Source organism: Bidens hawaiensis, unplaced genomic scaffold (assembly GCF_021521415.1).
Source record: "Bidens hawaiensis isolate Kalapana, Puna unplaced genomic scaffold, B.hawaiensis_p1.1 tig00008096_1, whole genome shotgun sequence".
NCBI classification, from domain to species: domain Eukaryota; kingdom Viridiplantae; phylum Streptophyta; class Magnoliopsida; order Asterales; family Asteraceae; genus Bidens; species Bidens hawaiensis.
The window spans coordinates 541426-568519 of NW_027491573.1; the positions used below are offsets into that span (position 1 = coordinate 541426).

Genomic DNA, 27094 nt, shown 5'->3' on the forward strand with positions numbered 1-27094 from the left:
AAGTTATGCGGATCGTCGACGCAAACCATTGGAATTTCAAGTTGGAGACAAAGTGCTACTGAAAATTCTCCATGGAAAGGAGTAATCCGATTCGGTAAGAGAGGAAAGTTAAGTCCACGATTTGTTAGACCATTTCAAATTCTCAAACGAATTGGACCAGTAGCCTATCAGCTAGAATTACCAGAGGAAATGTCAGGTATACATGATGTATTTCATGTAAGTAACTTAAGAAAATGTTTAGCTGATAAAACACTAGAAGTACCCCTTCAAGATATAAAGGTAAATGAAAAGTTGAAATTCGTTGAGAAACCTTTGCAAATTGAAGATAGAAAGATCAAGAATCTCAAGCATAAAAGAATAGTTCTTGTCAAAGTGAAGTGGGATTCAAAGCGTGGACCAGAATATACTTGAGAATTGGAATCCGAAATGAAACGGAAGTACCCACACTTATACCAAGTAAATCTCGAGGACGGGATTTAAAATAAGGAGGGGAGACTATAACAAGCCTCAAAATAAATTAAAGAAAAAAAAATAAGGAAATGAAATGAGAAAATTCCATCCCACATTGGTGGAGGAAAGAAATGGAGAAGGAACCACCATAGTATAAATAGGTTTGTAAACTCTTGTCCCACATCGCTAGATTAACAAACTAGTGAGCACTTTATAAGGAAGAAAATTTCTATGTTAATGTTCTTATAAGGCATATCACACCCAGTGGTCCTAGCGGAGGGTGCGAAGCACCCGAACGCGCACGCGCACGCGCACGGGCTCGGGCGAAGTGCGATGGGCGCAATGTGGCGCTTTGATGGCGCACTTTGCACTTAGTATTTTTGTTGAAAATTAAAATAAAAATCCTTCCATCGCGTACCGCGACGAGTTTGGGTTACCCATCGCCTAGCGCGACGTGAAGGTTACGTAGATGACACGTGGCGTGCCACGTAGCCGGCCTAGGATGACTCAGCGAAGCTATAAGATGCTTCGCGGTACGCGACGACTTTCTACTTATGGCCATCGCTTACCGCGACGGGGTCCGAAACTTGCTATAAATAGGAAGTGAACGGGGCTTCATTTCTTCGCACAAAATTTCTTTCTTTCTCTGAAAACACACACATACATATAATATTAAGGGATAGTATAATACCCGAGTGTCGTAACGATACCCTATCCGATCGAAAGAAATATACACGAATCCAAAAGCTCTGCCTGTTAAGGTATGACATTGTGCCATCGTGTAAAGTTTCTACTCTCGTGATTATCGTTATGATTATTGGTTTTATACTAACCTAGTGATACTACATTGTGTTTATCTTAGGTGCTTAATACCAGGAGGTTTTCTTTAATTGTAAACCTGCAATGTGAGACATTTGAGTTTTTATACAACTCACATTTGCGTGAGACAACTATTTTTCCGACATTGTCATGATGATTTCAAAACCTATAAAACTCATGGAAAATGGTCTAAATGTTTTCAAATATATTTTTAAAGTATTTTTAAATACATTACAGTGATTAAGTCTCTGTAGACTTACGAGATGATTACTACTGGTATTGTGGGGTGTTGTATACAAGGCTTGCCTACTGGGCTATTACACGTTACTTATTGGAGAAGTGTTTGCCAATAAGTAATATGACCACAGTCATAGATACGGTCGAGTGACAAGTACCTTTCGGTAATTTGTAAGCAGGCAGATGTAAAAATATCTTAATGCCGTAACTGTAAACTGTGTCATTTTCAAATGAATGTACTCACAAGTATTTCTTGCTGATCAAATATTTTAAACATGTTTCAGGTGACTTGTTAGAGACAAAGGAATGATGCCTGCGGGCTTCCAGCTTAAATAAGTGGCTTGTCACCAGAATAAAGAAACGTGTTTTGTAAATAAGGGTTTAACCCTGTAAAACTTATGTTTGTATCAAAACGGATTAAATTCCCGTTTTATCATAATAATAATTATGGTGTTTTTATAACTCCGATCATTTTTCCTAACTACGGTTATGATGAAAACCGCTGTAAAATAATTTAATAAACACCGATACGACCAATCAATATTTACGGCTTCCCATCTCGAGGTACAGGGGTCGGGCGCTTTGACATAAGAGACCAATTTTGTCAATCAATCAAATTAAAACAACACAAGGAGAGCAAAGTGATACTTTGGCGGGAACTCTATACCCTAGTTGGCGGGAAAGTCCGATCCATATAATATTCATCATTTCATTCATTTGTTCAATCCAGTTCAATCCAATAGCCACCGCACAAAAGTAAGAAGTTGTAAATCACGATGTTTTCTGAAAGTCAGTTCGACGGCGGATCTCAGATCTCCAATTCTCCGGCCACCGCAGCCGCCGTAAGTATTTCTCCGTTGAATATTATAATCTGTATATCTACTGACTGACTGACTGACCTATTTGTTTATATATTATTATTATTATTATGTAGAACCGAGAGACGCCTGGACTCGTACCGCTTACGATTAAGCAGATCAGCGAAGCGTCTCACTCCGGTGACGATAAATCCAACTTCACTGTCTCCGGTGCAGATGTTGTTAATGTATGTCTTCATTTTATTATTAAATTTTATATATAAACTTTGGTGTATGTATTTATATTTTGAAATTACGTATAGCGCCTAGCGAGTTCTATAATTCTGGTGATGAATTAAATTTTTTAAGTTTTTTTCCATCATATTGAAAGTTAGGTTTTAATTTTTCATTTTTAGTGATTTATATGAATTTAATATGTATGCAACTCATATATTTTTGCCTTAATGTATAATAATCAGTTAGTTTTTATACCCAAATGGTTTAGACCTGAATTTTATTCTTTGCCAAAAATTATCAAGCTCAAATGGAAAAACTGAAAAATCGAAACCAAACCAAAACGAAAAATGAAAAAAATAGGTAGGTTACAAAAATCTAAAAGGCAAAAGTTTTGGTTGTTGGTTCAGTTTTAGCGCAAAACCGACCCAAACCGAAGCGTGCACACTATTTAGTTTTGTTTTGATTGATTAGTTGCTGAAGTTGAGTTTGGCATTGAATTATTGATTTTTTAGGTGACTGTGGTGGGGATGGTGTTTAATATTGTGGGAAGGAACACTGATGTTACCTTCACTATAGATGATGGAACTGGAAAGTTGGACTGCAAGATATGGTAAAATTATGCATATATTATTATTGTTATTGTTTATATTGTTATTATTATTATAATTATTATATGTAAATGTTTTTGAAATTAATGGTTTAAAGTACCTTGTTTGTAGGCTTAATGAACCATTTGATAGACTACAAATGGAGGATGTAAAGTGAGTGAGTTACTTGTTAATTAAATTTGTTGAATTTTTTGTTTTGCTGATTTTTTTTTTTAATTTTTGATAGAGAAGGGATTTATGTTCATGTTGATGGACATTTGAAAAGCTTTAAAGGTGTGAAGCATGTTGCTGTTTTTTCTGTTAGGTATGTTTTTTTATAAATATTTTACAGTAACTTATTTTATTAAATTATTATAATTGTAATATTACTGTCATAAAGGTGCTCATATGAGCCAAATTTGTTTTTAATTATACATCAAGTTCATGGTAGTGTCTAGGTTTTAGATGTTGATAACATTTTTACTCATATATGCCGATGAACTAGTTTAGATATTGGTCTTTCAAGATTGGATGAATGTTATATTTTGAATTATTTGGATGAAAATATGATGTTTTTTGGATCTTTTACTTTCAGGCCTGTGACAAATTTTGATGAGATCACCTTTCATTTCATTGCATCTATACACCATCATATGTCTACTTCCAAAGTTCAGGTATACAATATCAAATTGTACGTCTTAACTTTAAAAAGATAATGATTTGATTATGATAATAACCAACTCAACTTAATGACTTTGCAGAAGATACAGAATGGGGATAGTGATACTATAAACTCAACTCCAAAAACACCCGTTCAAAATGGGACAAATGGTCGCATGTCCACTTTGTCAAGTCAGGTATCATAACGTTAAATCCACGTCTATCTCATAATTATGATAACGATTTTATCTTCACTTTCTTGATGAGCAAGGTTGTTTGTTTCACTTTCAGCAATCTATACCTTTCGATCTTGATGGAGTCAAAGGCGTTGACCAAATGGTTCTTGCTTATCTCCAACTTCCTGCAAACTCGTATGTTATGTTTCATCTTCACATTTGTAGTTTAATATTGTTGTATACATAATCTATAACTGCTTTAACCCGTTCCATAATTTGAGTAGACCTAAGTTGACCTGTTGTCTAATTTGAGTTGACCCAAGTGAACCCATATGCGGTTTTTTGTACATTTTGTTATCTGATCGTTTCAATCGCTTGCTTTTGCAGTGGTAATGAAAAGGGCACACATACAGATGAGCTGGCACAGAAGCTAAAGCTTCCTATCAACAAGATCATGTAATTTGACAGCTCGAATCTCCATGTGTTTGTGTGTTTTACTTTAATTATTGTTTTATTTAATGTTTAACATAAACAAAATATTATCATTGTTTTTTTAGGGAATCAATAAGAACGCTTGAAGACGAAGGTATGATATACTCAACAATCGACGAGTTCCACTACAAAGCAGCATGAAGCTGATGCAAATGACAGTATGATTTAAATATTTTATCAACTATATGTTAACTGTTCTTTTGGTTGGTAGTGGTTTTATATTGCAATGTAGTCTATAACGATTTTAAGTTTCTTTTAAACATGCTCTGTCACATATGTTTTCTCTGTTTATCAAACGAGTCGTGAAGTATTAAAAAAGTAAACGAATATAATTCAGGTCAACCTGTCCATTAGTTTTGTGTGGTTTAAGATTGATGACTACAAAATGGATAAACATGCGTTGTGCATCATGTGTTCATGTGACATGTTAACCGATTTATGTTACTGTAAGATCAACTTGACGGTTTGCAATTCTAGTCTTGGCTTTTTCCTCAAGTCATCAAGATAGTGATAGATATATGAGGTGAAACCCCAAATGGCCAACAGCACAATGGGGATCCCTTTAATCACATTTGCAAACAACGATGAGACCTCAAAGATCAAACCAATGCAACCGACCGAGAAAACATGCCATGTAACCGTGGTCTATACCAAGTTCATTATTATTACGATTCCTATCATGGATCAGGTCAAATTGTTTCATTATAAACATTGAGTTTGTGAATAATACAAAGATCAATTTTAACTCTCTTTTACTTTAAATATCATAAACTTTTTATATTGTTTATAACATGTATCGAAAACTTATCTTCGAAATTGGCGCAGCAATATTCACATGTGTTGTATTATTTAGTTAAGCAAATGGTACACCCTACTAGGTATGAAGGTTCTTGCGCTCACCACAACTAGTTCTTATGAATCCACACATAGTTATTACTTAAATCTTTTCTAGAAGATGACGAGCTTGATCAATTTACAACAACTCTAGTTCTTTTACAAAAGAAAAGATTTGATTTTCCATATAGGATTTCATTATGAATCAAGAAAATTATTATAATATTTACCAAATTTAAAAATATAAAAAAATATCTATTTTTTTAATTATCTCACATACCTTTTAAGTTTGAAAATGAATGAAACCATTACCGCAGAAAAATAAACTGCAGATGACGAACTTAGCCACTGTCACCGCCGTAAGCAACCATCACTCCGGCGACGATGAATCTAACTTAAATGTTTCCGGTGATTATGTTGTCAATGTATGTGTTCATTTAATTTTTTTTATGAATATGCTTTTTATTAACTATGTCATGAATCTATTTAGTTTTTAAGTTAATTGAAAATTGGTGGATGTTTGGTTTGTGGAATTTTTTTTATGAAAGGATTTTGAATTTCAAAGTTTGTCTTTGAATATTTTTTAGGAATTGGAATTTATATTTTACCCGGTGTCGGGCTCATTAACTAACCGTGTGCCAAACGCCTTATCGGGAACCAAACACGAAACTGACGCCTAACACGAATCTTGAACTGGACACGTCAGAAATTTCGTTTATGTTAGGAGAAATGGCGGGGGATTTTGATGGAATTAAATTCCGATTCCACTCCAATTCATTTGCCAACCAAACACATTGAAAATGGAACTTGAATCCAGTTCCATCAAATTCTATGAACCAAACACTCCAAGAGAAGTGATTTAAATTCCAATTCCATCACATTCCTTTGAATTCCGCGAACCAAACACTGGTTTTAGATTTTGTTTTTGGTGATGTAATGTGTTTAATATACTAATATGGTTTGGAATCCAATTTTAATTCTAGGTTAGTGTTGTGGGGATGGTGTTTAATATGGTGGAATATTGGAACAATGATGTTACCTTCACTTTAGATGATGGAACTGAAAAATAGGACTGCAAGAGATGGTAAAACTATGCATATATTATTATTATTGTTATTATTATTATTATTATTATTATATAAATGTTTTTGAAATTAATGGTTTAATGTACCTTTTTTGCAGGCTAAATGAACTATCTGATAGACTGCAAATGGAGGAAATAAGGTCAGTAACTTGGTGGGGCGCAAATCAAGGCGTATGAGATTTCGGTGCACAAGCGAGTAAATTGTTGGTTTAAATGTAAATTGTTTAATGATAATTATTTTGAGTATATATACACACACATACATATATATATAAACACGCACACAAGAGTTTTGAAAATTTCGAGCCCCAGTAAGAAGGGGCTCTAAGCGGTTAACGAGACACGCCACACCTAAAAGCCGACCATATTTCAAAATCATCGTCTTTTTATGAAGATGAATTGTTTGTTTATTTTGTTGAAAGTTTTTGATGTTTGGCAGAGAAGGGATTTATGTTCATGTTCATGGACACTTGAGAAGCTTTAAAGGTGAAACACATGTTGATGTTTTCTCTGTTAGGTATGTTTTCATACTAATTTCTTACACTAACTTGTTTATGCATTTCTGATGTGCATTTTATAATATTGACTTGTTTTTTTGGATGTTTCACTTTCAGGCCTGAGACAAATTTGGATGAGATCACTTTCCATTTCATTGCTCTATACACGATCATATGAGTACGGACAAAGTTCAGGTGCACGATATCAAATTACATATTATAGCTTCACTTGATTTGAATATGATACTAACAAACTTATCTTGATGCCTTTGGAGAAGATACAGAATGGGAACAGTGATAACATAATAAACTCAACTCCAAACACACCAAGTCAGGTATGATAATGTTGGATGCACAATCATAATAATGATTTTATTATCACTTTCTTGATGAACTAGATTGTTTGTTTCACTTTCAGCAATCTGTACCTTTTGATGTTGACCAAATGGTTCTTGCTTATCTCCAGCTTCCTGCAAACTAGTATGTTTTTGAATTATTTTCACATAGTGTTATAGTAAAATGGGCGGGCGGGTCGGGTCAAAACAGGTCATATGTGGTGTTAAGCTTTTTGGACCATTCTAAGTTAACAAGTTTTATAAAAATTAGAGCCTGTTTTGACCCGTTGTGTAATTTGAGTAGGCACCAGTACAGTTGTAAACGAGCCAAGCCGCTCACGAGTTGTTCGAGATCATCTGAACAGCTCCAATTGAGCCGAGCTAAACGAGCTTGAGTCTGAGCTCAAGCACAAAAATAAGTTTGTTCAATAAACGAGCCCGAGCTTCACCTATAAAATTCGAGCCAGTTCGCGTGCCTAAATGAGTCCATGACTGATATAATTTTTATCTATTATGTTTAATACATGTTTATATAATAATTATTATTTTGTATAAAATTATGACAACAAGAACTACATTTATAAATAAAAAATACATCTAAAAATATATATAACTACATATAAATTAATTAATAAATAATAATCGAACCGAGCTTGAGCTTAAAATATTACTCACGAGCGGAGCTCGAGCTTTAGAAATACATCTCAAAACGAAACTCAGGCATAGCTCGGCTTGGCTCATTTGCACCTAATCACAAGTTCGTCCATTGTCCAGTTTGAGTTGACCAAAATGAATTCATAATTTCATATGCAGTTTTCGTAACCGTTTTTTTATCTGATTGTAGTATCACTGGTTTAATTTTGTAGTGGTAAAGAAAGTGGCATACATCTAGATGAGCTGGCACGGAATCTAAAGCTTCCTATCAAGAAGATCATGTAATTTGACTACTTTAATCTTCATGTGTTTTGTGAGCTTTACTTTAATTGTTGTTTTCTTTGATGTTTAACATGTAAAAATAAAATAATTATCATTGGTTTTTTTAGGGAATCGATAACAGCGCTTGAAGATGAAGGTATGATATACCTAGCAATCAACGAGTTCCACTACAAAGCAACATGCATCTGAGGCAATGTAGTATCTATAACCATTTTAAGTTTCCTTTGAACATGTTCTATCACATATGCATTCTGTGTTTATCAAACGAGTCATGGGTACTGTACTAAAACTAAACCGGTCGCCATGCCCGATTTTAAAAGTATTAAAAAAGTGGATACAATGCATCACAGCCTACTAACACGTTTGGCATGATCAGTACATGTGTTTGGGTTACATGTTTAAGATTGATGAGTTTACAATGGATAAATATATGTCGTGCTCTAGTTACATGGTTTAGAAAAATAATACAAACTTGCACCATTATGTGTTAACCTTTTTATATTTCTGTAAGATCAACATGAGTTTGTAATTACAGTCTTGGCTTTTTCCTCAAAGATCATTATAAATATTGAGTTTGTTTGTGAATAATACAAAGATCAATTTTAACCATATCTTTTACTTTAAATATCATAAACTTTTTTATTTTTATATTATTTATAACATATATCAAAAACTTAACTTTGAAACCGGTGCAACAATATTTACATATATTGTCCCACAAGCTCTATAATGTTACACAAATGGTACCTTACACACATATTTTAATGTGGTACGAACTGATACCGACCGAGTTTTTGCTGACTCTCACCCATGGCCGGCTTAATGAATGCGGAGGTATAAATCGAAACAAGATTTTATGGTCTTTTCATGACCATCGTTAAGTAAAAAAATTGCTTACTAAAAGTTTTGAACTCATAACCTATACTTACGTAACAATCAAGGCTATCACCACACAATACATTACTTTGAGTTTACTTTACCCATTATAATAAATCTATATATAATGTTTTTTTTACTTGGTGGCCTTAATTAAGTGTGGCCCTAAAGCCCTAGCTTGTTTTTGTTTTCCCACGAGCCACCCTCTCTTCTCACCACAAATCCACAATCGGTTCTTATGAATCCACACATGGTTACATGTTATTACTTAAATTGTGTCTAGCAAGATGACGAGCTTGATCAATTTACAACCACTCTAGTTCTTTTACAAAAGAAAATATTTGATTTTCCATATAGAATTTTATTATAAATCAAGAAAAATCTTACATTATTAGAAAAAATCGCTCAAAATTCATATTTAATATATTAAAAAATAAAAACAAAATATATACGTGCTTAAAATATCCATTTTTAATCTTGCATACCCATTTAAGTTTGAAAATCAATAAAACCATTTCCACAAAAATGTTGTCGACGATGAACTTATATTTTCTGGCACCGCCGCCGCCGGCCACGATGAATACAATGGTTTCATTTTCTACTTTTGTTGACATTTTTACCTTGCTGGTAAAAAAAATTACAAGAAAACGATATATAATGAAAGACGCCTTGCAATTTACAGATAATTAAAAGATTACTTACAAATTGCATTGTAACCATGAAAACCAGAGATGATTTATTTTAAAAATAATGATAATTACCAAAAAACCGGTTTTAGCAAGACTCAAACCTAAACAAGGTAAAAGGTTTATGGGAAAAGTGTTTTACCACTACACTAACCTTGAATTATTTGGTACGGGTTCACTTCTATTTACTAAAGACTTTTATACATCGCTTCTACATTATATTTTAAACTCGATGGGTTTTTGTGAACCCGTTGGGCTCTAGGTGGGTCCACTTGATGCAACAATTAATGCTACCAGTTGTATGATTTTATCAACTTTATATGTCTCAACTGTTTCTTTCTGCTCTTATTGGTTTTCTAGTCCAATGTAATATCTAAAACCATATTTACTTTTAAGGAGGTTCTATTTATATCTTGCATTCTCTGTTTTTCAAAGCGGTCAGACTGCCCTACTTAAAATAATTATAAAAGTAAAACGAATGTTTATTTTAAAATTTAACCCGTCAACCTGATTACAACTCTGCTAGTCTATTTACAACTTTATACATCCTGTGAGCTTGTTTACAACCTCTTTAACTTAATTACTACACATCACAACCTGCTAACTTATGTGACATACATAATTAGATAAACGGTATACATAGGTTTAAGTTTGTGTATATTAACATTAAGGTAGTTGTCCTTTAAATTTGATATATATGTGTCGTTCTAGTTACATGGTTTAGAAAAACAATAACAAAACATGTACCATAAATCGACTGATTCATACTTCTGTAAGGTCAACTTGACGCTTTGCAATTCTGGCCTCGGCTTTTTCCTTCAAGTCGTCAAGATAATGTTGATAGATATACGAGGCGAATCCCCAAATGGCCAATAACATTGCAATAACCTTCACTCCATTCATCTTTTCATGGAAAAACACTACAGCCAAAACGGGCACAATCGGGATCCCTAAAGTACTAATCACATTTGAAAACAAGGATGAAACCTCAAAGATCAAACCCACGCAACCGATTGAGAAAACCTGCCACGAAACCGCAGTCCATACTAGATTCATTATGTAAGACACTTTTCCAGACTCATAACCTTCCATTTCCCCTTTTATATCCTTCCATTCACCACTAGCAAATAGTCCCACCACAATTGCAACACTTGCTATCATGTTTTGGTACACGATCATATCGAATACCACTTTGTAGCTTTGTGATTTTAAAATCTTCTGGAAGGCGAGTTGAGTTGTGGAAAGCATTAATCCACACCCTGCAAAGCAAAATAGGCTTTTTAAAAGATAGGGATAAATGTGGTTTTAGCTAAATTATAACGATAAATAAGGAATCTTTCAAAAGATGAACAGTATAGAGAGATGATGGTATTACAAAGCGATACCTGCAGAAGCAGCAACCGTGCATACAAACCCGATTATGTACTTTCTTTTAGAGATTTTAGCGGTTTGTTCAGAATCACCTTGGAACACAAGTAATGTAGATGAAAAGCTAAGTAGAACGAGCGAATTGGTAATGAATGGAGTGAGCTTCTGTCCGTTTAAAAGGTATGAAAAGAAGGCATTGAACGCAAGCTGACTTACGCAAATCAATGAGAAGGTTGAAACCGGCAAAAAGTTCAATCCAACAGTGTATAACATGCAGTCTATTGCCAAGAATACACCAAGAAACATATAGAGCATGAAAAGAGTAACCCAAGATGGGTTGTTTTTGGTAATAATATCTTGTTGTTTTGAGGGTGTTTTTGAAGGTAAATAGAACAAGATTAAAGGAAACATGAGTGGGAATCCAATAGTTTGGACAAGAGTTGCCATCCATTTACTATTTCCTCCTCTGTTAAAGTAAACTCTTCCTAACATTGTTGCAACTGATGACCCTGAAAGTACAAAAAAGGTGAACAGTGCTATCTTCACCCACCACTTGTACTGTACAACTCCTCTTCCACCATTTTGGATTTCAGCTTTCCTATCTACATCTGTTGGAACATGAAAAAAAACAAATTTAGCATGTTGTACAAACTACAATGCAATCTTGGGATGTCTTTTAAAGCTTATTAGTTATAATATCTCTATGTATTCTTTTGGATATTAAGGGGTGTTTAGGATTCCTTATTTTATCTTCTTATGACTTCTTTAAGTCATAAGTTACAAATTTGTAACTTTTGACTTGTGCACTCACAAAATCTAACTTTCTCAAGCACCTTGGCGGCGCAGCTTGTTGCCCGCCTACCTGCTATGTTGATGTGATATCTATGTTTCAAAAAAAAAAAAAAAGCTATAAGGTTAAAAATAAGAAATCCCAAACACCCCCTCAGATGAATCGGGTTAACCATGTCTATTTGGTTTATGGGTTCAAATAGTTGGTGGATAACCCATATCTGATTGGATTTTGGTTTTTAATTATGCAAACCAAATCAATTACATTATGATTTTTATGTTTGTGATAACCCATTTCTGATTGAATTTTGTTTTTTTTATTATGCAAAGATCTCAACCAAATCAATTAAATTATAATTTGATTGAATTGGTTTGTCATAATTGATTTTTATTGTTACTTTAAAAGATATAATTCTTAAGTGTTGGGTTGTATACGAGTGTAACATGTAAAACTTTTTTTCCCTATGTTTAAATCAGGACAATATGATATAATAAAATATGTGTGTATTTAACTAATAAAAAAATATATTAGACAAGGATATGATTCGATACCCATGGGCGGATCTACGGTAGTAACGGGTGGTTCCGCGGAACCACCCGAGTTTCGAAATTATAGTGTATTTATATATAGAAAATAATAAAGGAACCACCCTATAAATTATACAGGAACCATCTTAAAAACATATAAAGTGCTTGCCCGGATGGTAGTTTGTGGGTTTTGTAACCCGGAGGTCGCAGGTTCTATTCCCGTTTTTAACAGTTTTTTTTTTTTTTTTTTTTACTAAGTTACCCTAAGTCCTGTTAGGGTTTTTTATAACATAAGCTGATAAGCAAAGCAGGCAAACCCCTGAACCAATCCGTGTCCTCATGGTCCTCAGCAGCTGCAGCCGCCTCTGTCCTCTGTCCACCGCTCCACCCTCAGGCTCAGCTCAGCCACTCCGGCAGTGGCACACCGCCGTCCGCCTCCGCCTCTGATTGAATCAGTCACTGGTTTCAAACCCCTGAACCAATCCTTGCCCCCATAAAAATCAATTCCAACAAAAACCTTTTTTTGCTTGCTCTGCTCACTAGTCCGGCAGTGGCACACCGCCGTCCGCCTCCTGTTAGGTATTTTTTTGCTTCTTGTATGATTCATTTTATTTAATCCATTCGAAATGATTATTGAAAGTAGTTTGCTTTGTGAAAATCTTTTTGAAAGAGAGTGTTGTATTCTAGTTATCCGATTCATATTGATCCAACCCAGTCCTTCTTAATTCTTATGAGTTATGACGATTCCCGAATCCAGGGATGCCCTCCACCTGTTCGACGATTTGTCTGAGTGAAAATTTGTTTTGATATTTGTAATTGTAACTTTATTTTTTATTTATTTCACTAAATAAACTTATGTGAATACCTTTATTTTTTTTATTTATTTCAAATAAAGCCTTAATGATTATTGGTTTTAATTTGTTAGTTTGTTAGTTTTTGTTAGTTTCTTAGTTTTAAATTTGTTAGTTTGAAATTGTTGATTTGTAGGTATTTTGAATATGAAGAGAATGTTGACCCGAGATTTAAAAGAAAGAAGACCGGTATCACCAATCGTCATCATTATGTGGTTAATAATTTCAACACGGTTCTCGACATGCAAATTCAAGAGCTTGGAAGCCGCTTTAATGAGGTAACCACTAAATTGCTTACTAATATGAGTTCTTTGAGCCCGTCTTGTAATTTTAGTGCCTTTAGTAAAGTAAACTTGATAAACTTGGCCGAGATGTATCCATGTGATTTTGATTTTGATGAAAAGGAGAAGCTTGTATATGAACTTGGCCACTACATTACTAACGTGAAAGAAGATAAGCGGTTTGCCAACTTGAGTGGCTTAGGCGATCTTGCTAAAATGATGGTGAAAACAAGATTATGTAATGAACTTTTCCCGAACCATCGAACCGACCCGAACCTCAAACCGACCCGAAATTTTATATACCCGACTCGGTGAAATTGAAACATATAAAAGTAGTGAACCACCCAAAAAAAATTCCTGGATCCGCCACTGTCGATACCACTAATGGTAAGCTTGATTTAATGGTAAGGTCACCCGTAGCGGGCGGCGAATTCAGGTGACAACAGACGAGGATGGGCCTAAACACCATTACACCAAAAAAAACTCACGGTTTGCTGACTGGGCGCCACATGGCGCAAAACGCCCCATTTTGTAGCTCATTCCCTACACATAGCCTAAGGTAACATTTGATTTGGTATATTGGAAAGATACGAGGAACGAAACGAGTCATTATGTGAGAAATGAAAAAAATGTATTTTGTTGGTCAATGTAATGTAATCAACTATGACATAAGAAATCTCATTTCATTAAAACTATTTCTTGTTACCCCTTCACTCTCAACATCACCTCGCAACCACCACCATCGCTACCTGACCGTTGCCGCCTAACCACTAGCAACGCTGACACCACGGCCACCAGACCACCTGCGCCACTTCCGCTGACACCATGCCGCCGGCTAATTACCACGCCCACCACCACCATGGTCATTGCCTGACCACCACAAACATCGTTGATGCCACTGCCACCCCATCGCCGTTGTCGTCCCCAACACCACCCTCGCTATTGCAATATTTTATTTTGGTAATTTTTAAAAATTTTGAGATAAAAGTGACTTAGTGATATCATAACTATCTTTCAATCATTATTACATAGTTATTACTTTTTAAATATTCATAATATATATAGATAAGAAAATATATATTAAAAATTTTAAAAAAATTGGTTGGTCAACCATTCCCCACACCGTTGTGTATGCAACGAACCAAACAAAACTAAGCCACTATGTGTGGTCTCATTCTTGATTATTACTAGATATTTGTGAGTGTGAATATAATATATAATATATATAAACGAAAACATAAAAATCCTACGTGTCGCGATGTGGTCGCTCTCCCTTTTTTCGGAGTCACTAGATTTGCTTGATTTTTAAATGGAGGCTTCTCATGCATTTGACCCGAATTCATGGGTATGGGTCTTACCAAACCTAAATATTTCTTAAACGGGTTATAACATCTCATTAAATTAAAAATTATTCTCACCAAATTATTGATGTAAAAATCCTATAAAATAGGATATACTAAAAATTAATATCTTATTTATTTCAATATATATATATATATATATATATATATATATATATTATTTAAATTAAAAAACCAATTTTATAGTAAAAAGGATAAATGGGTATTGGGTCTCATCAAACCATAAGTATATTATTAACTTTCATATATATTATTTATAATTAAAAAAACCAATTTTATAGTAAAAAAAATAAACGGGTTTTAGGTTTCATCAAAACAATATAGCTTTTAAACCGGGTTATAACATCTCATTTATTTGTGAAACAATTTATCATCAAACCATAAGTATATTATTAACTTTCATACAATAAAAAAAATTCAAAAAATAAATAAATATTAGAACAAATAATATAAAACAATCCCCGTAATACGGGTGATAAAAACTAGTAACTAATAAATTATTATCGTCTAAGAATATTGATCTCGCATTTAGAGGGGAAGGGGCACATGCAAGGGTAAGCTTTATGGGTTCCAACCCACAAAGCAAACCCACCCCGACCCATGTGGGTAGATTGCCAAATTACAATTCATGGCAAACCTTTGCCATGAAAAATATATGAATGTTGGATAACATAAATGTGTGTTAATTATTATTATTACATATAAATGTTTTAGGGTATTTGTGGGTAGGTGTCGCCAGTGATATTGTGATTTATGGGTACAAGAGGGTAGAAATGAGATGGCAGTGCGTGATTGATCGGTGCATGGGTAATACCCATGAGTGCCCCTCCCACTCTTAGGAACTGCGAATTCACTTTCGTAAATTTTATTATCCCACTTTTGTTTTACATAGCGCTGTAAACGAACCGAACGAACACGAACAAAGCTTTGTTCATGTTCGTTCGTTAAGAAAATAATGTGTTCACGAACGGTTCATGAACACTTACCAAACAAGATTTTATGTTCGTGTTTGTTCATTAAGAAAATTAATGTGTTCATAAACACAAACGGACACAAATAAAATCGGCGGAGCCTAGAAATTGAGACCGATGTATTTATCAATGTGAAAAATAAAAGCGTGTAAACGAATCAAATGAACACAAACACGGGCATGCTCGTGTTCGTTCATTTAACTAAAAAAGAGCACAGACACTTAATTGAACAAACATTTATGTTCATGTTCGTTTATTTAAAAATGGACATTTGTGTTAGTTTGTTTATAATCTAAACGAACATAATTGAAGAAAGATAAACGAACATATAAGAACAAATGTAAATAAACACAAACAAACATAAATGGACTTAAATGAAAACATTTAAATGAACACAAATTAACAAATATAAAACTTTAAGCAGATGACCTATCCATATAATATTTAATTATTTTATAATAATACATAAACGAACATAAATAAACAGACATAAACGGACATAAGCGAACGTTCATGAACATAATTGAACGAACGGAACATGCGTTCATGTTCGTTCGTTTAATTAAACAAACACAAATTTTTTTTACATGTTCGTTTGTTTATTAAGTAAACGAACATAAACGAACTTCCCGCCAAACAGTTCACTGAACGTTTAGTTCGTTTACAGGCCTAGACTTTTACATGTAATTTAGTTTCCTTTTCAAATTTTTTCAAGTTTTAAACCCCTCACTTTTAGAAACACAAAAAATGAAAAATTTAGTGTTATAGATATTTTGTAAAAGCTTACTTCACTTATAAAAAGTTCTTATTAAACAAAGAAAAGAAAAGTAATTATTGCATGATTGTTTATTTCTAAAAGAAAAGAAAAGAAAAGAAAAGGTTTCATTTTACACTTACCACTGGTATTTTTGGTCTCTTCTTGAGCTTCCTTCATTTGGATGATAGAAAGAGAGAGATGCTATGAACTATGTGTTCGTGAGGGTGTTGATTTCTATGCTATCTCTCTTTCATTGTATATATATATACAAACAAAATACATGTCTATCCTTTTATATTTATATTTGTGTATTACATATATTACTACTAGATAATATACATTTTTATACTAGTACCGGAAAAGTGATCTTGTTGATTAATAAAGAGTAAAGATCACCATACCCCTAGGGTTGTCTTTAAAAATCGTTAAATTTTTTAGACCAAAGACGAGAAAAAATTGTGCTCTATGTAAAAAAGTCTATTCTGTATTAGTTCTAAACATAAATTTGTTAACGCGTTAGGATTTGTGTAGTGGAAGGGCTATATTGAGGGACGATTTCTGACACGTAGCGCCACATCAGCAGGGGTAGCGATTTTCATTTTAGGTTTAATGGTTTGTAGTCTAATATTGCTCAATCACATCGTATATTACACACACATAAAATAAAATATTATTATTTTCAATCACAAACCGATGACAAATGCATGTTCCCACCTCCCCTCTCACAAAAAAATCTCTCCAAAATTGCAGGGGGGTGTTCACGGCTATATTGGGGCGATTTTAGGACAAAATCTCTCCACTACATTTGGTCTTAAGCATGTATTGGTCAATTATCCAATTGGAAAGTTGATGTACATATTTATTTTTAAGATATAAAAAAGTTTCATTAGTCTGCCAAAAGTATGACTTTGAGAACTTTAATTTGTCCAATATGATTAGTTTCTTATCGCAAAAGACATTTCAAAAGTCGATTTCATAAACGTGATGATCAGAACCTTAATTATTTATACGTACAGAAATTGTTAAAGTAAATGTTGGTCTTATTAAAATTTGAAGCAACCAATTAAGCAAAAACACCTTAATTTACTAGATGTGGTATGATTTGATAAGACCGGTTGTAATTGTGGGGTTTTCAATAAGGGCTGCAAAATTCATGTTGCGTGGTAACGGGGTCTAACATCGTGTTGGGATTTTAACGTATGGGCGGTAAACGAGGAAATGGTAATATGGTAATTAACGCCTCATTAACAAGAAAATGGTGGGGCTTTAGCATGATAACTGGGCTTTAAACCAAAACGCGATGTTAAAGAAGTGTGGTAAAAGCTCAACTGCCTACGTGGCAATGACTTGGAGCTTTAACCAGCCTAATTCAACACGTCTTTATACAAGGGGTATATCACTATATGCTCATATATACGAACTAGTGTTGTAGAAATCGCTAAGCGTTAGTTGGGCGGTGGAGTAGAGATTAACGATTAATCGAGGTTAATAGAGACTAATCAGGAATAATCGGATTTAAAATTATATGTAATTTTTTTGATAGATTTTGATCAAATTGCAATGAATCGGTATGGCACCGACTAACGATTAATAGAAAATTAATCAACGCTTAAATATGATTTTTACAACCATAAAAAAGTATGTTGATTTGTTCCTTTTCTATCTTACCATGACAATTATCACATGCACGTAACAAGTGTTGGGTTCCAGTGGTGATCAGTCAACGGTTTAACAATTAAACCCGGTTTAATTAAATTAGTTTCATAATTATTAATCATATTAATATATATGAATACGCAGCGGAATACAAAACGAGTAATCACCATTAAACGGAACTGTACAGGATCCGGTTACAGACGATACGAGTACGATACGAAACAACCAAAAAATAAACAAATCTAAACCGACAATAATTAAGTTTACCTCGGTTAATGAATAACCGGTTGAGACACCGAGGTTCAACGAACGATGCTAGTTTATGAACCGAAACGAACGGGGCGGCGGCGATGCACTACGGCAGCGGCGTCGGTGATCGGTGATGCTTCGCGGAGCAGCGGTGGTGGCCAGATGTTGACTACGTGGTGGCAGCGCGACACACAACAACCGGATTCCAGCGACTGACGGAACGTGCTGTTCCTTTTATATTAATGTGCTCCAAGATTCTTGGAGTATAATATATTCCTTTTCTTGAAGATGCTATGGAGGCCTGTCTCACGAGGTGCCGTTTTTAGGTTATACATATTATGATTATAATATCATAATTATATATAATACTTGTAAAACTATAAACGGGCCTTGAGCCTGGCTCGATCTGTTTCGCGTTTAAAAGCCCGTAATTAGTTTATCTAATAAACTAATATATATTTATTATTTACATTTAGTATAAATAATAAATACCATTAAAAGTTCGCTATTACCGGTTAAACAAGTTAAGTGGATTTATTGTTCGTTGCCCAAGGTGCAACTCTTACGGATCACAACCCGGTCGGTCACGTTGACTTAAGCGAACCGGTCCATACTTCCAACAGTCTCCCACTTGGACGGATTCAGGTTAAGTTTCTCAACGCTGACAGCCAGCGGTGTTCTAGCTACACATGGCTGCCCCCAACAGGTTATGACATTTTAAATTCATTAACCAAAAGCTCTTGGAATACACTATTGCAAGATAATGAAATTACAGTAATTGTTGCTATCTATCCTTTCAGTATAAGACACCAATTGAACAATGAGTCATGGATAAGATCAATCTCATATGACGTTCAATCATTATCGTTTTCGTTCTCGAGTCAAAGTGGTCCAATCAAACACACAGTAAGTTTGGGTGAGGCCTCACACTTCACCAGTTTGAATCAACGAAGGCACCATGATGTCTAACTGTTACATTTCATGTAAGAGTACAGAATCCCATCTTGATTACATACAACTCCCACTGAACTTCGGAATACTCCCAACCAATGCCTTTATGACTGGCAGTTACGCGACAACGTTTGACACTGATCAAAGAATACCTTTAGTAAACGAAAGTTCTAATATATATCTCAAGTCTAAGGATACTAAATGAGCATACTAATATCAAATGCATCTTATGACTAAGATCCATGAAGATGATTTGATGCGAGTTACATCCAACGTCATTCATAATGAGGTCTGTGACTTTGGAAGTCAACCCTTTGAGTCCAAAGTCAGAATAGTCTTAATTCAGAATCGCTCCCACGAGTCTGACCGACTACGGATAATTTAGAATACAATATTCATGAATTAAACGTATTAAAACGAACACAGTTATAGTATTCATCATTTGCATTTAACCATTAAATCAAAAGTGAACTTAAAAGTATAATTGTTTAAATGTTCATACATCCAAATACTAAATTAAAACAAATTACTAGATAATCTAAGACTGATATCATCCCTGTGTTGGTCATGCTTGTCCTGAGTCATCGGCTTAGTGAACGGTTCTGCTAGGTTTTGATCTGTGTCTACTTTGCTTATTATGATGTCATCTTGTTCCAGTATTTCTCGTATATAGTGGAACTAAAAATGTGCTTGGCCATGTGATGAAAATTGGGTTCTTTGGCTTGAGCAATAGCACCTGTGTAATCACATATCACGTCGATCAATTTCCTAAATTTGGAACCAGATCGAGATTGGCTACGAATTTCTTCATCTAAGCAGATTATGAGCGAGAAACATCTCGGTCATTCTGGAAGTCATCGTCAGTGTAACACCTTACAGTGAGCTCCTATTCCACTCCTCCAAAGACGCTTACGATACGTCAGGTCTAGTGCATAATATAGCGTACATGACAGACCCAGTCGCTGAAGCATATGGAATTGCTTGCATGTATTTTGTCTCAATGTCCGTTGTCGGAGATTGCAATTTGCTAAAACGGTTCCTTTAGCAATGGAACAGGCTCCTTTCTTGGAGTTGTCCATTGAAAAGCATGCCATGACCTTGTCAATAAATGTACTTTGACTTAGCCCTAGAAGCCGCTTAGACCTATCTCGGTAGATCTTGATTCTCAGAATATAAGCAGCTTCACCAAGATCTTTCATTGCAAAACAAGATTCCAACCAGTGCTTAACTTCCTTAAGCATAGGAATGTTGTTTCCAATGATCAGTATATCATTCACATACAAGATGAGGAATGATATAGTGCTCCCACTAGCCTTTCTGTAAACACAAGGCTCATCTTCAATTTTTGATAAAACCAAACTCTTTGATTTTCTCATCAAAGTGAAGATTCCAGCTTCGAGATGTTTGCTTAAGTCCATAAATGGACTTGTTCAATTTGCAAACCATATTAGGATATTTAGGATCGACAAAACCTTCAGGCCGAACCATATAAACATCTTCAGAAAGATGTCCATTAAGAAAAGCGATTTTGACATCCATTTGCCATATCTCGTAGTCATAGTGCGCGGCTATGGCAAGTAATATCCTTATTGACTTAGTCATAGCAACGGGCGAAAAGGTTTCATCATAGTCAACCCCATGAGTTTGAGTAAAGCCTTTCGCGACTAGCCGTGTTTTATAGGTTTGCACATTTCCGTGCATGTCGGTTTTTCTCTTGAAAATCCATTTGCTCCCTACTGCCCGACCATCGGGGTAGCTCAACCAAGTTCCAAACTTGGTTATCATGCATAGATTGCATCTCGGCGTTCATGGCATCTCGCCATTTCTCAGATTCCGGATCCAAGATTGCAGATTTGTAGTTAGCAGGTTCGTCATTAGACTCAGCTACTAATAAGACTTCGGGACCATCTAAATGCCATAGGTATCTATAATTTGGTACGGGAGTCTTACTACTTCTGCGAACGCTTGTGTTCACGTCTGATGTATCAGCAACAACAACTTGTTGATCAGACGCTCCAACTTCCTCAGCGGTTGTTTGTGGTTCTTGAATTTCTTCAAGATCGACAATGTTATCTCCAGTTCCTCGATTGAGAAATTTCTTCTTAAGGAAGTGGCCTTTCCTCTTGATAGAAATCGTATTTGTATCAGGATGAAAGAAGTAATAACCGCTTTGGTTATAGTATCCGACGAAAACAACTTTCATGTCGCGTGGACCGAGCTTATTATCAGATTCATTTGTGATGTAAGCATCGCATCCCATACTCTAAGGAAAGACAAGTTGGGTTTTCGCCCATGCCATATCTCATATGGTGTTTTTTCTACCTTCTTAGTTGGAGCCAGATTGACAATGCGGGCAGCGGTCATAAGGGCATAACGCCAAAAGGAGTGAGGCAAGTTGGTTCTACACATCATCGATCGAACCATGTTTAACAAAGTTCGATTCATCCTCTCGCTCACGCCATTTTGTTGGGGTGTGCCAAGTGGAGTGAGCTGTGAAACAATTCCACGCTCTTTTAGATGAGTGATGAACTCTGAGCTGAGATATTCTCCACCTTGATCTGATCGAAGCTTCTTAATGGTTTTACCAAGTTGGTTTCCCACTTCGTTCTGAAACTCTTTGAACTTTTCAAAAGTTTCATGCTTGTGTTTCATAAGATACACATAAGCATATCGACTATAATCGTCGATAAAAGAAACAAAGTATCTTTCATGGTTTCTAGACATAGTTCTGAAAGGTCCACACACATCAGTATGTATGAGTCCTAAAAGATCTTTTGCTCGTTCATTCTTATGAGTGAAGGAGTCCTTGACGAGTTTGCCAGCTAAACAAGATTCACAATCGTCAAAAGAGTCTGGTCCTGTGGATTCTAGAATCCCTTCGGATTGGTGTCTTTCAACTCGTGCCTTGCTTATGTGACCAAGTCGGCAATGCCATAGAAATGTATCATTGATGCTAGATCTGATACGTTTTGAAAGATTATATACGTTATTATTAGTTTGAACATTAATTTCATAAATACCATTTCGAGGTTTAGCCTCGAAATAAAAGATATCATTTAAGTAAACAGAAATAGCCATGCCATTAAAAACATACTTAAAACCTTGTTCAAACAATAACGAAACTGAAATGATGTTTCTGGTCAAACCAGGAGCATACAAACAATCGTTCAAAGGAAAAACTAGGCCAGATGGACAAGTGAAATGAAAAACTCCAGTTGCCAGAACTGGTACTCTCTTCCCATCTCCAACGATGAGTTCCATGCTACCTTTATTCAGTTTCCTCCACTTCTTAGGCTCCTGCAAGACATTAACAATGTGGAAACCACATCCGGTATCAAATACCCATGTGTTGCTAGAGACAGTGAAAAGTTCAATAACGTATATGGAAATACCTCGAGAAGAGCCTTCACCATTGGCCTTCTTCTTATTGACCTCAGCAAGGTACTCGGGACGGTTACGCATCCAGTGCCCCCATTTGGTTGCATCTGCAGCACTGGCGCTCCTCAAAGGGCGGCGGCGGTGGTTTTGCAACTTCCTTGTTAGTGTTGGTGGCAGACTTGACAGCAACAGTAACCTTCTTCTTGTATTTTCCCTTATAACCCTGATTCTTGGGTTTAGGCTTCTTTACACCAGCAGATCGGATCATCAGAACTTGATTGGTCCTAGAAGGAATGTTCATATCAGCCGTTTTGAGCATGTTGTGCAGCTCTGGCACTGTCTTTACCCAGCCATACATGTTGAAATTCATTACGAACTGGTCGTAAGAGCTGGGGAGAGAGTTGAGGATGAAATCCGATGCCATCTCATCAAGCATGGGATGATCAAGTTTCTTGAGCTGATCGATGTGCCCCTTCATCTTAAGAACATGCGCACTGACGGGAGACCCTTCTTCCATCTTGCAACTTATGAGTTGTTTCATGGTATCGAACCGTTCCTGCCGGGCTTGTTTCTGGAACATGCCCTTGAGTTGTTACAACATATCATAGGCACCAAAGTCTTCTAAGCCTTTAGCAAGCTCAGAAGTCATGGTGACTAGCATAATACAGGAGACCTCAGCCGAGTCATCCCTATGCTTGTCAAGAGATTTTCGAGCAGCGGCTGTGTTGTTTTCAGGCTCGTTTGGAACGGGTCCATCGAGAACATACAGACGCTTTGCCATTGTGAGAACTAGTCTTAAGTTGCGGTGCCATTCGATGAAGTTGGTACCGTTCAGTTTCTCCTTCTCAAGGATAGACTTAAGGGCGAAGGGTGTGTTATCGTTTGACGACATCTGATTAAATAAGCAAAAGTAAATTTAATTAGTATTTTCGACGTTGTAGTCCTATTATTAATGACCCAATTACATTAATGAAATAGAAGCTTGAGAATCTGGCTTCCAGTTATTAAAGGCAGCTGTAGCATACAACATTAATAAGTGGTTAGGCAGACTGACAACGATTGTCAATTGTGAATAGAGCACAACTCTCGGTTATGAGGCCTATAGAGACAACGATTGTCTGTATAGAAACGTTTAGCCTCATCTTTGCCCACTTCAAGTCTCCAGACAACTTTAGCACGTAACAGGAGAGTAAAGTAATAGTTGTCCTAGTACAGTGACGTGTGAAAGGGCCGGATGTGTCAACGAAACGCTTTCACCTTGATGGGATAGGCTAGAAAACAAGTGCGGTGCTTTAGCTCCAAACACTCGAAATTTTGCAGTATGCCTTAAGTGTGACTTGTAGTAGGATTGGCATAAACTATTGGTTTTAAATTGGGATAAATTTTAGAATTACCAAATAGAGTAAAATTCAAATTTTACTGTATTTATTATCGGGACAATAATGATGAACCCTTTCATCTCACAGGACGCTTTGTTTTTGTCACACCCCCTTCTAAGGCCTAGAAGCGCGACCCATAAGTTGGTATCGTAATTGTAAATAAATCAGAGTTGCGTTAGTTTGAGGAAGACTTATAAGCTTTAAGGATCAAAAAGTGTAATATTTATATATATTCAAAAGACGGGATTATAACACCCGCTTAAGTTACAAAATATTTATGTGTTTAATAATTACAAACCACCATGTTTATATATTAAGTTACAAAAGAAATCCAAGCCATCGGATATATCAATAGCACTTCGATACTCCAAGTGCTAATCTTGTTCACCTGCATAATTTAACAAAATACGTCAGCAACGAATGTTGGTGAACACGCTGATGCAAAGTAATTTCTTTTACTTTATTACCCCTCGAGACTACACCTGCCTCGGCCCAACGTGGCTTAGGAATAACAAAGTCAAATAACACATTATCAACTAGAGCCTCTACACTAGGTCACCTCACAAACACCGCAGCGTTTGACTTAGTTAAGTACCCGTAAATATACACAACGGTCGTACTCCCTGCAGGAGAGCGTCCTACGACCAAGGGTGGTGCGATCATGCCCATACATCGCATAGTACCACCTATGTAAGGATCCAGACATATGTATACCACAGCCTGAGGGCTAGGTTCATACCCATAGTTATAACGGTTTTAGGAACACATAGTTCCTTGTAAACAATTTCATATAACAAGTTTGACTCATTTTAAAATAAGTTTAAAAGTTTGGGGGCGTATTCACCTTATCTCTTTAGGATCGGCTTCACTTACCGTCCTAGGGTCTTTCCCTTTCTTTATCTCGAACCTATAGTTACGAGTATACACGATCCGGCTTAAGACCTTTAGTCTTATATCTCAATCCTCGATTGAACCTTTAGTTCAATTCTTATTTACTTAAAAACCTCTTGTTTAAAAGTAAATTATAAACCTTTAGTTTATATGAAAACCCGACGTTTCTTCTTCTCTAGAAACGTAATCTTTTCTTTTATTATTTAAGAATACTCTTTATTCATTAAATAATATTTTCATAACAAAGAATATATACATATATACTTAACACATATATATGTTATCACATATTCAACATTCAATCTTTCATTCATTTCTTTGTTATGTTTTCTTTTCTTTTCTTTTATCGAGGTATCGAGTATAACCTCGATTTAAGGCCAAAGCCTTGAATATACTATTAAATTATATTGAATTCGATATTACGCCTAACCTTAATGGCGTACCGAAATCCTAGGGACTTGAGCAGCACTCCGACGCCGCTTTACTTCTCGATCGACAAACGATTACACCAAACTTCAGTACTCGTCGACACGCTTACCGAGATTCATTGCCATTTCAACAACACCATCTTGGTATGTGGGTGAAGGGTGGTATGAACTTTCAAGGAAACGATGATACACAAACGAGATTCGAGGCACGCTTATCGAGGAAATCGTTTATATGATTGTCGGGTTTTAAAGAGAAGTTAGAGAGAGACTTGAGAGCAGGTTTTGGTGTGAAGAATGATCCACCCCTTGGCTGCTATTTATAGACGAAATTTGATGTCCCATAGCGGTACGCGATGGGCTCCTGGGCACCCGTCGCGTACCGCGACGTAGCCTAGGTGAGTCACCACGTAGGTCTGCCACGTGTCGCCACGTGGCAGACGTTGTGCCACGTGTCGGACGTTGCGCCACGTGTCGGACGTTGCGCCACGTGTGGCCACGTGTCGGGACACGTGGCGATTGATGTGCCACGTGTGGACACGTGGCATACCACGTGTCTCGTTGTCAGACGCCCTATCGCGGTACGCGATGGGTCTTTCTTATGACCTATCGCGTAGCGCGATGGGTTGGAAAATCAGAATTTTCATTTTAACCCTCAAGTTTGGAATTTGGCAATTTTAGTCCCTAGACTTTGGAAAGTTGATACTTTGAACTCGAAATTCACGTGATGTTATATCCTCCCCACCTTGAAACAAATCTCGTCTTTGAGATTGTTTTACTCGAACAGGTGGGGGTATTTCTTTTTCATTTCCGATTCGAGTTCCCATGTATATTCGGGCCTTCTACGCGAATCCCATTTAACTTTTCGTTTATTTCTAAGTTTTTCTTTTCAATTTATTTGTTTTCGAATATTCAATTTTAATCGGACGTTCTACGAAGTTTAAGTTTTCGTTTATTTCTACGTCTTTCAATGGCATAGCCAGAGAGTCATCGGTCAAACACTTACGCAGATTCGAAACATGGAACACATCATGTATTCCTTGCATTTCCTCAGGCAGTCGCATTCGGTATGCAACAGTGCCGATTCGTTCAAGTACCTCAAAAGGTTCAACGAATCGAGGACTTAATTTTCCTTTCTTACCGAAGCGAACAACGTCTTTCCAAGGCGAGACTTTTAATAATACTTTGTCACCGACATTGAATTCTAATGGCTTACGACGAACATCGGCGTAGCACTTTTGGCGATCACGTGCCGTCTTAAGTCGTTCTCGTATTCGGAGAATCTTGTCGGTGGTTTCTTGGACTATCTCGGGTCCAGATAACTGATATTCTCCAGTTTCAGACCAACACACGGGCGTTCTACACTTTTCGACCATATAACGCCTCGAATGGTGCGGTTTGAATACTTGCGTGGTAACTATTGTTATACGAGAATTCCATTAGGGGTAAGTGGTCATCCAACTTCCACCTAAGTCGATCACACAAGCCCGGAGCATATCTTCCAACGTTTGAATCATTCTTTCACTTTGCCCATCGGTTTGCGGATGATAGGCAGT

The 27094-nt window shown here is 36.0% G+C and overlaps 2 protein-coding genes and 1 pseudogene across 3 annotated transcripts; 2 read left to right on the forward strand and 1 right to left on the reverse strand.

Annotated features, from left to right (window-relative positions):
- Positions 1-2238: 2238 nt before the first annotated feature.
- Positions 2239-4727, forward strand: LOC143636967 (replication protein A 32 kDa subunit A-like). The gene is made up of 10 exons (XM_077104436.1): positions 2239-2348; positions 2441-2551; positions 3053-3150; positions 3260-3301; positions 3375-3452; positions 3723-3801; positions 3889-3984; positions 4079-4158; positions 4351-4419; positions 4521-4727. Exons 1-10 carry the CDS (start codon positions 2283-2285, stop codon positions 4594-4596), a joined length of 795 nt encoding a protein of 264 aa, XP_076960551.1. The 5' UTR covers positions 2239-2282; the 3' UTR covers positions 4597-4727.
- An 894-nt stretch (positions 4728-5621) lies between these two features.
- On the forward strand, positions 5622-8330 carry LOC143636991 (replication protein A 32 kDa subunit A-like; annotated as a pseudogene).
- Positions 8331-10398: 2068 nt separating this feature from the next.
- Positions 10399-16853, reverse strand: LOC143636968 (putative purine permease 10). 2 transcript variants are annotated; one of them, XM_077104438.1, is made up of 3 exons: positions 16750-16853; positions 11089-11673; positions 10399-10962 (listed from the first exon to the last, which is right to left on the reverse strand). In XM_077104438.1, the coding sequence occupies exons 1-3, from the start codon at positions 16784-16786 to the stop codon at positions 10466-10468; spliced, it is 1119 nt and encodes a 372-aa protein (XP_076960553.1). In that variant the 5' UTR covers positions 16787-16853; the 3' UTR covers positions 10399-10465. The 2 variants fall into 2 exon arrangements, with proteins under 2 accessions (XP_076960553.1, XP_076960552.1); XM_077104437.1 differs by having other exon boundaries at positions 11089-11679; positions 16750-16838.
- Positions 16854-27094: the final 10241 nt, after the last annotated feature.